The sequence below is a fragment of the Penicillium verhagenii genome (assembly GCF_028828195.1).
Source record: "Penicillium verhagenii strain IBT 33310 chromosome Unknown utg000003l_segment0_segment0, whole genome shotgun sequence".
Taxonomy (NCBI): Eukaryota; Fungi; Ascomycota; class Eurotiomycetes; order Eurotiales; family Aspergillaceae; genus Penicillium; species Penicillium verhagenii.
Genome location: NW_026643167.1, coordinates 2748865 through 2763560, shown reverse-complemented (window position 1 = coordinate 2763560; position 14696 = coordinate 2748865). Strand labels below are relative to the sequence as shown.

At 47.2% G+C, this 14696-nt stretch overlaps 5 protein-coding genes across 5 annotated transcripts; 4 read left to right on the top strand and 1 right to left on the bottom strand.

Moving 5' to 3' along the window:
- Positions 1 to 45: 45 nt before the first annotated feature.
- Positions 46 to 897, top strand: N7466_002416 (RibD family protein; the record flags this gene model as incomplete). Its single annotated transcript, XM_057161814.1, has 1 exon — positions 46 to 897. One exon carries the CDS (start codon positions 46 to 48, stop codon positions 895 to 897), a length of 852 nt encoding a protein of 283 aa, XP_057025099.1.
- A 1003-nt stretch (positions 898 to 1900) lies between these two features.
- N7466_002415 (MFS transporter) lies at positions 1901 to 3742 on the top strand (the record flags this gene model as incomplete). Its single annotated transcript, XM_057161813.1, has 1 exon — positions 1901 to 3742. One exon carries the CDS (start codon positions 1901 to 1903, stop codon positions 3740 to 3742), a length of 1842 nt encoding a protein of 613 aa, XP_057025098.1.
- A 1118-nt stretch (positions 3743 to 4860) lies between these two features.
- On the top strand, positions 4861 to 5211 carry N7466_002414 (uncharacterized protein; the record flags this gene model as incomplete). The annotated part of the gene is made up of 1 exon (XM_057161812.1): positions 4861 to 5211. The coding sequence occupies one exon, from the start codon at positions 4861 to 4863 to the stop codon at positions 5209 to 5211; it is 351 nt and encodes a 116-aa protein (XP_057025097.1).
- Positions 5212 to 5761: 550 nt separating this feature from the next.
- On the top strand, positions 5762 to 11295 carry N7466_002413 (uncharacterized protein; the record flags this gene model as incomplete). Its single annotated transcript, XM_057161811.1, has 6 exons — positions 5762 to 6682; positions 6745 to 6990; positions 7044 to 7365; positions 7428 to 9165; positions 9218 to 10215; positions 10280 to 11295. The coding sequence occupies 6 exons, from the start codon at positions 5762 to 5764 to the stop codon at positions 11293 to 11295; spliced, it is 5241 nt and encodes a 1746-aa protein (XP_057025096.1).
- Positions 11296 to 12562: 1267 nt separating this feature from the next.
- On the bottom strand, positions 12563 to 13881 carry N7466_002412 (acyl-CoA desaturase; the record flags this gene model as incomplete). Its single annotated transcript, XM_057161810.1, has 2 exons — positions 12563 to 13584; positions 13653 to 13881. 2 exons carry the CDS (start codon positions 13879 to 13881, stop codon positions 12563 to 12565), a joined length of 1251 nt encoding a protein of 416 aa, XP_057025095.1.
- Positions 13882 to 14696: the final 815 nt, after the last annotated feature.

Sequence of the window (14696 nt, the reverse complement as noted above, 5' to 3'; positions counted from 1 at the left end):
CATAATTCATAACAAACTCAAAACAAGACATCTAACCTAAACGCCATGTCTTTAGCCACCCGCGATGCCCTGGAGTTTCCCGACTCCGATCGGGTCTTCCTGGAGCCTCATTTGCCTCTCCGGGATACCCCACAAATTCAGGACAGCTCAGCCCCGCAATCTGATATGCCTTTCACAACACTTACTTTCGCAACGTCACTGGATTCTTCTCTTGCCTTATCGCCTGGTGCGCGAACAGTGCTCTCTGGCCCTCAGTCAAAGGCCATGACTCACTACTTACGCTCCCGTCACGATGCTATACTCATTGGTGTCGGAACAGCACTGGCCGATGACCCTGGCCTCAATTGCCGAATTTCCGGCGTTGGGGGGTATGGCAAAGAAGGCCTGGAGGGTCAACCTCGGCCTGTAGTGATTGATCCAACTGCTAGATGGGATTTTTCCGAGGATAGCAAACTGTTTCAGTTGTGCAGACAGGGGCAAGGCCAAGCACCTTGGATTGTGACCGCACTTGCTGAACCCCCGGTCGAGAGGAAAACACTTTTGGAGAAATATGGTGGGAAATTTATTTCACTGCAAATGAGTGTTGCCGAAAATGGGAAACATGTTATCGATTGGAAGGCACTGCTTGTGACACTTCGGGGTAATGGCATTCAAAGTGTCATGATTGAAGGAGGCGGTCAGGTCATCAATTCTTTACTCGCTCCAGCGTATATGTCTTTGATCGATAGTGTTATCGTGACCATTGCGCCAACATGGTTGGGTCGGGGAGGTGTTGTGGTGTCTCCCGACAGACGCTTTGATCAAGACGGAAATGCCATGTCTGCAGCGAGGTTGAAGAATGTCAAATGGTACCCATTTGGAGAAGACGTGGTTCTATGTGGCCAAGTCAAAAACTGAGGTCGAGAGTGACTCACCGGACACAAAAACGAAAGAAGATAGTTCAAGCGACGCATGCCGATCGCTATGTATTAATTGATAAATTGCATGAATAGAAAGCACGATGTCATAATCTCAGGGGGAGATGATGATTCTCTTCCAGGAGACTTTAGTTGTTGTCAAATGTTGGCATAAGAAGACTTTGAGTCTGAAACAGCGCAAGACCAAGGTATGACGCGTAGTCTATCCCTTGACAGATCGGTTCACCTTCCCTCTTTACATCCAATATTTTAGATCTTGCCACGAGGATCTCAATGTCTTCTATCCGATTGGACACCTTTGTTTAATAGATTTACAGCTATTGGACCGGGCCGTGTCGATCAGGGATGATTTCCGCGATGGGTTCAATCACGGTTTGGTGAACAAAATTGAGCTTGCCGATTGTCTCAGCGTGCTTTCTCAAATGTCAGCCTCAAATACTTGTGGTACATTTGGTAGCCCGTGTGCTCTTTTTCATCGCCAGCACTAGTAGGGTTAGCACTGGATTTAACGTTGACAAAATACCAACTACTAGGTATGCATCCCTAGTTCAGACTACTCCGTCTGGCAGTCATCGTCGTTGACACAGCCCTCTCCTGAGACTAATCAGATCGTCGGATCCACAAGAAAGAGAATTACACGCAAGCCTCCGCAAGGGACCATGAAGCATTGCCAACCCTCCAGTTGACTTGAAACCCGGTGCTTACATGCAATAATGGTGGTGATCATGATGTTTTATCGGCCCATCGGCTCTAGGTTTGCTGATAACCGGAACAGCGCTCCACTCACTCCACTCCACCTTAGATCGTCAACGAATATATTTCGTCCGTTTCGCCACAATGGTGTGCCCGATAAATACCTGTGCTTGAAGATTTTTTTCGTTTTTCTGCTCGCTTTCTGTGCTCTTTCTCATTCCCACATTATATCTTGAATCGGGTTGTGCGCGCAGTTTTGCTTATCTTCTACAGACTACTGCACGCCCAGGATGCCTGATGGGCAGCACTCAGATCCCGAGGGTCCCCCGCGATTCCCTCCCCAAACCCAGACATACGTGTATCCAAGCGCGACCGGTCAGAATGGCCTCGAAAACGACTCTGGAGATTCAGCTCCCGTATCGGGTCGCTCATCATTCTCTTACTCGAGGAACTACGCGACACCAGCAACTGGTGCACAGACCCCAGACCCGCTAATGGGCCATACTGTTGTTGTTGATAAGCAGTCGTTAAAAAATGTCTCGCAAACCATCACCAGTCTTGGTCCAGGTGAAGAAAACGCACATGAACTCGACACGCTCGGACATCGGTTAAAGAACCGAAAGCCCTCGGTATCCCGATCCTCGGATTTTGCCGACGAAGCGGCAACGCCGCCGAGCCGAGCGAGGCAAGGTGTACCACCAGAAATCTCGAGCTTCACGGCAGAGATTATTCTTGTCATGGTTTGTTCTGCCGGTCTTATGCTGTTTTCTTTCTTCCTTGGTGATATGCTTGCCCCACAGGAACAGTTGAAGACTGCGCTCGGCATCACCAACACTCAACTGCCTTGGATTGTTGGTGCATTCAATACCGCCAACGGCCTATCGGTCGTGATCTCTGGATCCCTCTCGGACTTAGCTCCGCCCAAAAGCCTAATGGTAGGCGCTTTCGCTTGGTTAACCACCTGGAACATTGTCGGAGCTTTCTCTTTGCACCCATCACGCTATATTCTTTTCTTTGTCATGCGAGCCATGCAGGGTCTTGCTATCGGTGTTTTGGTTTCGGGAAGCATGAGTATCCTAGGCCGAGTTTATAAGCCTGGAGTTCGGAAGAATCGCGTGTTCTCTGCTATGGCGGCGTGTTGCCCCTTCGGCTTCTCTCTTGGGGCAATTCAAGGAGGTGCTCTTTATCAACACCTTCCATGGATCTTTGGAACAAACGCCATTATTTGCGCTATCTGCGGCGTAGCTGCATACTTTACTATTCCACCTTTGAAGCCAGTGGCCGATGTTGCTGGGACGGAAGCACCGACTCTACGGCAGTTTGATTATATTGGAGGCGCATGTGCTTCTGGAGGCTGCGTGTGCTTACTCTTCGGGCTTACACAAGGCCCGGTGGCTGCATGGTCCCCATACACTTATGTCCTCATCATTGTTGGTCTTCTTCTATTGTGTGGTCTCTTTTTCGCCGAGCGCGCCGCCATCCGACCTCTCATCCCCAACCGCCTTTGGTCAACACCGGGATTCACCCCGTTAATGATTGCTTATTTCCTCGGCTTCGGCTCCTTCTTCGGCTGCTGGCAATTTTATGCAATTCAATTTTGGCTACGTATTCAACACGCTACCCCCATCGCTGTGGCATTGTATCATATCCCCAATGCCGTTGTCGGAGTCTTTGCTACATGGATCGTGAGCCGCACTCTGCACGTTGTTCCGGGCCACTATATCTATGCGGTTTCTATGTTCGCATTCACTATGGGGCCTGCTTTCTTTATCCCTCAAACTGCGGGCACAACTTACTGGGCTCTTTCATTCCCCGGTATTGCGCTCGTGACATTTGGACCTGACCTGGCTTTTGCTGCAGCCTCGATCTTTATCACGAGCAATGTTGCCCGGTCTTACCAGGGAAGCGCGGGTAGCTTATTGGTGACGAATCAGAATCTGTCATCTGCGATTATGACTAGTCTCGCTGATGCGATTGGCACCCGGGTTAGTAAAGGTGCTGATGGACAGGTTGGCCTCGAAGGACTTAGAGCTATTTGGTGGTTTGCTATGGGAGCACAGTTGCTTGCCCTGCTTGTGACAGTTGTATGGGTGCGGATTCCCAAGGAGGAGGAGAAGGAGCATGTTACATGATTTTAATCATGCCCATGATAGCTTTGACCTTGATATTTCTTCTCAATGTTTACGCCTTATGTACTCAATAGACATACATACGAATCTTCATACTGAATAGGCCCCTATACGCAACATTGGCCCTTTTATCTAAGCGTATGGAGATCATATGTGCACTGTATGAACTTTGAAGCTGACAGGATTTGCGAAGTCGCAGAAAACCTCAAGTGCTGTAACCTTTGAACATTGAATGAGTCGAGACATGATGACCCATCAAGCGCTACATATGGTGTATTCTCAACACATTGAATGTCAGCTACATATGCACCTTTGAACTATGATACATGTAACGAGGTCGAAAGACTTTACTTTTGGGTTTTATCATTTATGTATGGATTTATGTATGGTGGCAGAAATAGAGGTCATGTCAATCTGAGTCTTTAATGTTTCTTAATAACTAGGGTATTGTTATTATTATTAAGAAAAAAGTATATATAAATTATAGGTTTTCGTATATAAACTAGAATAGACTTAAGAGTGGACTTGAGAAGGGACTTGAGAAGGGACTTGAGAGGGACTTGAGAGGGGATTGTATGGCTAGGATTTCTGCACCGTAGGACATGGCCGATCGAACGTCAGGAAGCAATAGTACTAGTAGCTAACAGGTAAAAATAGACAAACCGAATACAAAGCAACTGTAAGTGCTCCTAAAGGTCCGAAAACACGCGACAATCTAACCCAACCCATTCTCTACCACGGCAGGGATATGAGGCTGAATTGCTGCTCCGGCATTCGTCGTTTTTTGTTACAATTTGTGAAGAACGGACCGCTTCAGATAGCAAAAGCCCCCCTTTGACAATCTCACGACGAGTGTCACCGGACTCAGGGTCGACGAACGTCGTGAACGGTACTTCAAAGTTCTGAATAACTAGCGCCCGACTCGACTGGTCAGTCGGTCGACCAAGGCAAAGCACAGATCCCTGCCACCCAGTAGCTGGGGTGAACGGTTCCTTTGTCCTCTAGCGGACTGACGCTGTTTGGATAAATATCAATTTATCCCTTAGGTGGTACTGAGGACCAAAGATCGTCGCAAACTTACAAAGTCATACTTCATGTTGCCCTACTTGGTGACTTTCCATATGTCCTCCAATCCTCACCAGGTCACAGCAAGAGAGTTTGTAAGGTTGGTCATACTCTATGAGAGTAAGCAGGCAAGCGAACTAGGATATTCTACAAGCAGTGAAACCACAAGCAGCGGTCGCACAAAGATTTCGGGTGGGGACTGGCAGCCCCTGCTCCTTCAGAATCCCGTGGCCGAGCGTGGTGCTCGAAATTGGTCTTTCCGAGGGCCCCGCGAAGTTGAAGAAAGACGCAGAGTTTTGGCTAAAGGAATCTCAAGGAGAAACGAGAGCCGTCATCACGCTGAACATTTCGAAGGAACTTGGTCGGCTCACACTTCAGAATTGGATGATGCAAGGACAAAGCATTAGATCCAGCCAAAAGATTTACATCAATGAGTCCCACAATATTACGGGACCAAGCACGTTCAGAATTCCCTTCGAGGCCTTTTTCTTCCGAGATAAAGGCCCGGAAGAGAGTGATTTTAAGATCACACATCAAGAACTCCGGAAATACGCTCAGATGATTAGGGGGTGGATAATCGCGACCCCACCTGACCCCTATCACGTGATTTACCCACACGTGACCTGATACGTTCCTGGGGCATTTAGTGCGCGCACTAGCCCAGTGTGGCAAGGTACCAAGGTTCTCGGGGCTTGCGTGGGGAAAGAACAAGGACCGTGATTGGTCCAAAGCTAGGCTGATTATGGGGCTGTAGGATGTTGCCTAAGGCTGCCTGGTAGGCTGGACCCCTATACAGATTTGGGCCTTGGCAGTAGCAATCACGGGAAAAATCACAAACACAAACACTCCACGAGTTAGTATATAAACAGATCTTCCAGCTGCATACATTTCACTTTCTTTCTATTTTCTACAAATTAGATTCAAATCATCTTTATTCTTGCTTAAAAGTCCATCATCATGGACTCTTTGCCTGTAGTCCCTGCGAAACACGCTGATTTTGTGTCATACGTTCAAGCGCATCCAGAGATTCCAATCCAGAACTTAGTGCATCCTTACAACAAATTTGATGCCGCTGCGCGCAGAATCTACGCACAGGAGTTATCACATCCGTTGGTGAAGGATAACCATGTCAACATTGTACCACTCTACGATACGGCAGGTTCCACTGATCTTCGGGTCCGGGCAAGAGATCTTGCTTCCGAGGATCCTGAAATCAAAGAAAAATACATCTTACCCCTGGAAGATAGGACCCGCCGACCCAATGATTCACCCGCCGTTGTTCCGACCTTGACTGAATTTCAACAAAACTTTGCCATCTTCACGGAAAACTCATTGAGCGAGCTGGACTGGAGTAATGTTGTGGTTGCGGGAAGTGCCGTGGTAACTTCGGCTCTACCTGTACCGGAAGAACATCGCAGTTCAAAGAGAGCTCTACGCCAGTATTACCATGATCAGTTTGCACCGGCCTCGGATGTGGATCTTTTTCTCTATGGCTTGACTGAAGACCAAGCGATCGAGAAAATAAAGCACATCGAAGACAAGATCCGGAACTCCATTTTGCACGAGACCACCACCGTCCGCACGAAGAACACTGTTACCATTGTCTCCCAATATCCCACTCGTCATGTGCAGATCGTGCTTCGTATCTACCACTCGGTAGCGGAGATCCTCACTGGGTTTGACGTTGATTGTTCTTGTGCAGCCTATGACGGCAAGCAAGTCTATGCATCTCCACGTGCAATCGCATCCTACATCACCCAAGTGAACCAAATTGATCTTACCCGACGGTCCCCTTCGTATGAGAACCGACTTTCCAAGTATTCTCACCGTGGGTTTGAGGTATTTTGGCCGCAGCTGGACCGATCAAAGATCGATCCTGTAAGTGAAGCCCCCTACTACATTGCTGCATTGTAAAAATGACAGAACTGACTATGCGGTAGACCATCTTTGAGCGAAGTTTCAATAGAACTCAGGGACTTGCCCGTCTTTTGGTTCTGGAGAAACTCCCAAAACCGGGCGACAGAGAATCATATCTTGGAAAGAGGCGTTCAGAGCGCGGCCGACCAGCCCCGAGCTTGAACTTGAACCGACACCGAAGAGAGCTCAGGGGTAACATCAAGAATGAATGGGAGGATGAAGTTCCCGAATGGCAGGAGGAAGACCAATTGTCAAACTACCACACATTCGTTCGTTCCCCCAAGCGTTTTATCCATCTCTGGGACTAATTTGAATCCAATAGACTATTCCATACGGCAAACGATTCAATGCTCGCAGCATCGAAAAGCTCTTGTACGCAAAGGACTTGCTCTTGAATGCCCAATGGAATCAGCCCAAGGATCGTACTGTCTACCTGCACCGCCACCCGGCTTTCTTTGGCGATGCAGATAATGTCATTGGAGATTGTTGTGGCTGTTGTCCCCGGCCTGTGACAGATGAAGAACTGAAATTAGCTGAGGAGGAGAGCAAAATCTACATTTCGGGCCCGGTAACTTTCATGAAAGATGATCCCGGCCGCCAGGAGATTGGCAGTTTCAATCCTATTACCGAAGTAGACTGGACAGGTATGAGGAAAAACTTAACTGTATTTCAATAGGAATACATTTCCACTAACACTTTATAACAGAAATGGCCTATGTTGGACGCACGGAACGGTTATGTCAGGCAATTGTTTCTAATGATGTAGCAGCCGTCAAAAGCTTCTTGGCCGATAAAGATGCAAACCCTGATCGCCGGGACTACACTGGACGCACACCACTTCATCTAGCCTGCATCTCGTCTAGCCCGGAAGTGGTCCAATGTCTTGTGGATCACGGAGCTCGACTAGTCGCTCGCATGGCTGACGGGAAAACAGCATTGCATCTTGGAGCTGCTCGCGGTGACGTTGGAATAATCCGGATTCTTCTTACGAAGAGCCATGAGAATGAAGAAGCAGAGGCTAAGAACAAGGATTCAAAGAAGAAAATCACCGAGAAAGAGTCGAATATTGGGGAAGGGGGCGGGGACGTGGAAATGTCAGATGCGTACGCTGCTTCTCACACTTCTGCTTCCTATGTCATGGTCGAGGAGGAAGGGAGTGGTGATAATCACGAAACCCTTGAAGAAATTGAACAGGAACCGGATATTTACGACATCAACGCAACTGCGTGGGACAGTCTCGCTTCACCCCTTCACCTGGCTATTCTTCATGGCCATACTGAGGTCGTCACTGAGCTTGTTTCATCATTTGGAGCTGACATTTCTATGCCAGTCAAGATTTTGAATGACTGGAGTAGAAAGCCAGAGGCGGCAATCCTCAACTTGGTCCTCGTTCTTGCTCTTCCCCTGGATAAAGCAAGGAGTATGTCACAGACACTTTTAAGGCTAGGCGCTTCTCCAGCTCAGGCGGATCTAACCCAGAGTACGCCATTGCACTACATTGCGCAGTCCAACTACAGTGATCTTCTGAAAATATACTTGGAGAATGATGGCCCGGCACTGCAACGAGCAATCAATCATATTGCTCTTACGAGTCAAAGCTTCTTCAGAGGAAACAACATATTCTTCACACCTTTGATGAATGCAATTGCAAGCCGGAATTCTACCTCTGCAAAAGAGCTACTGAAACTTGACGCAAAGCCATGGTTTGAGCTTGAACACTTGATGAGGGCCATTGCATCCCAGGCCTCCAATGATCACAATTTTCAATCCGTTCTCCTCAACGCTCAAAATGGAACTACTCAGCCCATTCTTTTTGCTGCAGAGAAGGATCTGCCCTTGATTGCGATTGAGCTATTGCGCCAGGGTGCCGATCCAAATTTTGAACAGGCGTCGACTAACCCTTACAATACCTGGCATAAGAACCAAATGACAGTCCTGACCTGTGTCCGAAATTCTTTGAAATCCAAGCGAGATTATTTGAATGGTGTTAGCGGAGGCAACCAAAGCTTCCAGCCTTGGGACCTACCCACGGTGTTTGAGAAGGATGATGAATCATATCTGGCTAAGTATCCACAAAAATCTTACAGGATGTTCTTCGCCAAAAATCAACTGAAGCATGCTCGCGAAAAGCAGAAGAAGTACGACGAGACACACTCATCACATCAACATATGGTCGGTGAACAGAAAAATACCACAATAGAACCTGGCCTCCGCGAGAAAAAGGAGGCTGTGGCCGCATTGATTCGTGACTATGAGCTCTTGGAGAAGGAACTGTTAGCGCGAGGCGCGAAGACAGTTGAGGAGCTTTATCCAGCCGAGAATGCAGCCTTCCAGTCTCGCCACCCGACCTCCACTAGTCCATACAAGCCAAAAATCTTCACAATCAATTTCGAATTCCAGACGCCCGTGCTGACAGACATAAGACGTGAGGGATACGTGAAACTGTATGAAACTCCCCCATTCCATCGACTTTCAATCGCTGACATTACGAAACAGATTTGAAGCAGCATGGGCTGGAGATATAAAGACAATCGAGGCTTTGACTCTTGCTATGTGGGGGCCATCTCAAGACCAACCGCCTCTTGAAATTGCAATTCAGGATGCGCTTAGCAACTCGTGTCTTTCCATTGCGGTTCTCAGAGGTCATTCAGCCAATGCCGAGGCGATTATTTCAATTCTTCAAGCTCAATACAAAAAGAAAGAGCCACAAGGACAAGTGGTATACGAGGTGCACTCAGACGCTGAATCAATTGATGAAGAAGAAATTAATATCTCTAGCCACACCGTTGATGATCGTTTCACTCATGAGAATGTTGGAGAAGTCTTGACCCATGTTGAAAGTGAAATCTCTCCTTTGAAAGCACTGCAGAGATCATGCGGCGCTCTTCGCTTCCTGGATGAGTTCTCGCAACCCAATCTCAGAAAATATGGTCCAGACAATCATACATCTCTCAATTTTCAGATCGGCACCCTTTTGAACTACGCCATTTTCAAAAATGACATTTCCCTGGTGGAGTTCCTTATAAAGCTTGGAGAAAAATGTGCAAGAACCGACCCTTCCGGAAAAGCGAAATTTACTATTCCGCAAGAAGATTTTCAGATTGCGATTGCCTTGGGCCATATTGACTGCCTAGTCAAAATGATTCAAGCTAAGGCGACAGGTCTTCCTCTGGTACAAATGTGTGAACTTTCTGGAATCAAGCCGAAAGAAGAACATCTTTACTACCCCGGTTTATCTATTCGCGGCAAAAAGCACAAGGAATGGGCTGATGCTGGTCGAGTCCAAGAGATGCCTCCGCCAGGCTCGCGTCCTCCTTTGTTGATCGCAGCTATTCAAGGAAGTCTCACGTCTACAGAGTGGTTCCTTGGTACTGCACCAGGCAGACACTATGTGGACTACGTGAACTCGCACTCGGAAGAAGAGAACATCAAACGACTTTCGCTGTCCAAGCTTGGACTCGAAGGATCTATTCTGAATTGGCTACAAACGAGAAGTGAGTCTGCAAGCCAATAACTGCTTTTTTCGAATAGCCTTTTACTTACCAATTTTCTTCGCAGATAATCTTGTGCTTCATTGTGCCGTCATGTCTCGACCATGCGAAGAGTCTAAGCGTCTAGTGCAATACTTAGTTGATCATCACCCTGAATGCCTGGAGGTTCGCTCTTCAGGAGGTCACACTCCCCTTGCACTAGCTTGTTCTCTTCACCGAAAGAGCTATGCCCGCATTTTGATTGCTGCAGGAGCCAACCAGACGGTTCGTGACTCTGAGAGCCGTAATCTAATTCACCTGCTTCTCATTTCCATTGAAGAAAAGGCCTGCGAAACGGCCGAAAGACTTGCTCCACTTCTTGATCTTCTTGACAAGCCCCTTGTCTCTCCAATGTTAATGCAGCGGGCTGAAGAAGAATCAATAACGCCTCTCGGAAGTTGGCTGCGATCCAACTACAGCAACAACACCTGGGATCCCCGACACGATGACTTTGAGAAAACCCGGGACAGAATGGCCGACATGACAAAACTTCTAATGAGCTTCGATGAATCCAGCAACCAAAAGCAGCTGGATATTCTCGACGGATCTGGTAACACGGCAGTCCATATCGCAGTCAAATTTGGATATCCTGGAGTGCTGGAGGCAATGCTTGATCGACGCCCGGACCTCTTGTACCGAGAGAGCGCAACAGGATGCACTCCACTCGAGCTGGCCGTGGACTCCTGGATCAACGCAAAAACCAGAACTGCTCCTCGACTTTCGAGCAATCCGCATGAAAAGGTGCCAGAGTGGGAGTCTGTTGTTAGTCGTCCACCGCGCTACTTTATTGAAGGCCATGACTTGAGAACGAGATGGGAGATGATGTATCAAATCTGTCAGGATCGAGCCCAGCAACGGCCTGGCAAGAGAAGACTTGTTACTCTGTTCGAAGCAAATGAGGTCGCCAAACGATTGACTGTGCAAAGCAATTGGACAAAGCGGTTCGCACCTGGTGGTCGGAACTATGTACCTGGTCCTGGTGCCGTTAGTGAGGAGAGAGATGAGGTTGCTATTTGGTCAAGGGTGGCTAGTGAGCATCGCTGAAATTGATTCTGGAAACATGCTTGGGGATGGAAGGGAATGTGCAAGATTGGAAGACTGAGATTCATTATTGGAATACACGTACACAACTTTTTGGTATTAAGATAGCTTAAATTGCTTCAATTTTAATCTTGATGCACGTCACTCCAGACGCATAGAATCATACTATCTTCCACTCAGAGTATTAAGACACTAACTAGTTGAAGCCTTATTTGCGAAAAGTGATTGTTTCTACCATGAGACAACGGGAGTTTTTAAGATTTACCTGCATCGAATGTTTAAGAAACAGAGCACAGGGCTCTCTCTTTTTTTTCCAATTGTTAGCCTCAAATTTCTGTGGGGTATAAAATGTCAACATTTCTTCCTCTCTTCCTTTCTCTCACTTCCCCACCTTGTCTCCGGGCCTTGATCTGCAAACTCCCTATTCTTGTTATTGATCTGTCTTTTTCGAACAACATGTTGTTTCTACAATCATTCAACTTGTTGTACCTCCACCCACCATGACTTGTCTCCACCATCATGACTTGACCAACACCACAACGCGTCAACAACAACAACGCGTCAACACGGTCTTTGTTTACATCAATATTGCGGCTACATTTAATCTTGAGACTTCGACCTTCCTTGATAACTACATCTATTGACACAACAACAAACAATGTCTACCAATATACTGCTGTTTCATCATTGATTGATATCTTTACGCGTCAACATAAAGTGTTATAGACACGTCAATTCGCCCTTGATGACTTCCCACATAAACACCATGTTACCTCATAACATTCTGTTGTTCATGCTACATGCCTGATGACCTCCGTCCTCATCGTTCAGCACTACGCGGTCATCCATCTATGCTTGATTTCTTCGTCCATTACCATGTTGTCTCGAACTTTCAACATGGCGTGGCCCATGAACGTTCATGACTATATCAATATACTAGGTGCGTATGATCTTCGACCTTTTAATCTTCCCTCTTGAACTCTGGTTCTTGCAGATATGCTGACTCTTTATTTAGTCTGTCCGTCCCCCCTCCCCGTCTCCCGAAATCAACAATCGACAAGTGGTGTGGAGGCACAAGCCACTGGCCTATAGCGACCGGCATGCGGTGAAGAAGCACCGGCCAAAAATATCAAGAAAAGAGACTCTGGAAGAATTTGAGACGTGTGAAACCATTACACCACCTGGTACCTTCACCAATCAAATTTCGGCATCTCTCTTACATCCAGTCAATTAAAAATGTGCAATCAAGAAAGCCCTGTACATATGACCCCTAAATCAACTTGACAGTATCTATAATCCTGGCCACTCTCATATTATCCAAAAGATTGGAAGCTGCACCAGAATGCGCATAGACCCCGCCTTCAAACATCTCTGTTGCATCCTTTCCAATCGCTCCAGTGATTAAAGCCGTACCTCCCGGATGCTCGCTCACAAATGCTGAAACATCATGCACAACTCCTCTAATAACCACAAAATTACACCCTGTTCTCGCTTGCTGTTTAAACTCCTCCCACTCCATAGTCGGTAACTCTTCAGATGGTATACCCCAACTAACTGTCTTGCCTTCTGCATTCAAGATCTCCCATTTCCGTTGAATCCTCCCTTTCTCAATCTCATTTTGAGGGAAGCGCCGCAGCTTACTAGCAAGCCCAAGCTGAGATAAGGTCCAAATCAGCCACTTCGTTAGATCGGCATCATACCATCGCACCCCATTGCGGTAATCAATTGGGAACTCATGGTGGAAATTATGATATCCCTCGCCAAGCGTGAAAATACCAGTGAGATAGCTATCCCGTGGAGACTTTTCCGACGCAAAAGGCTGCGATCCAGCCCAATGCGCGACGGAATTCACACAAAAAGTGCCTTGCTGTGCGAGGGCTACAGCCAAAATGCCCGTGTAGAGGAAGCCGCCTAGATAGTCACCGTATAGAAGGCCAGAGGCTAATGTTGGGGCGGCGTAGCCCACAAGGAGGAACAGGGGTATATAATATCGGTGCTGCCATCGCACTATTGGATCTGATTTGAGGTCACTGATGTCCACGTTGCGGTTGATGGGGACACCATAGGGTATTCCTTCGCTTTCGTATAGCATCCAGCCAATGTGTGCGTGAAAGAACCCTTTCTTGATACTGTATGGGTCGTCGTCGGTATCAACGTAGCGATGATGTGCGCGGTGGCCTCGGCACCAGAATATTATACTGCCTTGTCCCGCTCCGGCGCCAATGATTGCCATGGCCACCTTCAGGGATGAACTGGCGGTATAGGATTTATGAGACCATAGCCGATGATAGCCTGATTGTTTAGGAAATTGTTGGATATTACCCATGGTTGGTTCAATCTTTTTGACAAGTATTACTTACCAGCTGTAATGCTAAGGGTTCGGCCGATCATCCAGAGTGGGACCATCAAGAGAGTCTCTGTATATATGGGGACCCATAGAAGAGATAGAATCACCCCGACGGGGAGGCCAATTAGGAAAAACACAATCGGCCAGTTTAGTGAGCGTGGCTTGGTGCTTTCTTGCAGTCCAGAGCTGGTGAGAGGGCGCGCTTTCGTAAAGAACCGCCCCCATTGGTTAGGGCTATTCATTTTGGAAGTCTCTGCGTTATATCTTTGCATCTTGTCGAAGTGAAGATGGTGAACATACCGGAGCTATCCAATATTACCCTGACGAGTATTTAAGTTGACATCTTTCAGAATCTCCGAAGACGCACTTTGGGCAAAACGATCGACACGCAGCTGAAAAAATGCATCAGCAGATGAAGACAGCTGAGTCGATTACTTCGAATCAAGTTTCATTCTATCACACCTAACGGTGATAACCCCCGGGTTGCACAAGCAAGATGAACTCAGTTCCATGTTTTTCAAGTCAACCTCTTATCGATCTGCGAATCGCTTAGAATTGCCAGTGTAAAAGTTCGTGTTGGATTTGTGAAATGAAAAAAGAAAAGCAAATACCGTGACTAGATGTGATACCATCATGCATTTGCTTATTCTGTCAAACCCCTCCGAGCAGAACTTGCAGAAAAAGACCAATATTTGGGTTTTCTTGCAGCAAAGTTCCAATTATTTTCTTGCTTTTGAATAAAATACTGCTCTGGCGTAGCTGACTCTCTTGATATCATGTAGATCTATTCCGTGTGTTGCACGGCATCTCAACTCCGTCACATGGAGATACCAACATTACACCACAGTAGTAACTCTGCTAGTTGACACTGTCGTTGATCACCTTCTCTTTGTAGTCAAGTTTGTTTTCGACTTTGGAAATCGCGGGGGGTTCTTTGAGCTCCCGAGTCGAAATACGGCTTGCAAACCTTTATAAAAGCTTCTACCCTATGACCCTGCTTCAAGCCCTTCTTTCATCCAGCTTTCTTCTCATAAAGAATCAGCTTGTTGATTTCAAG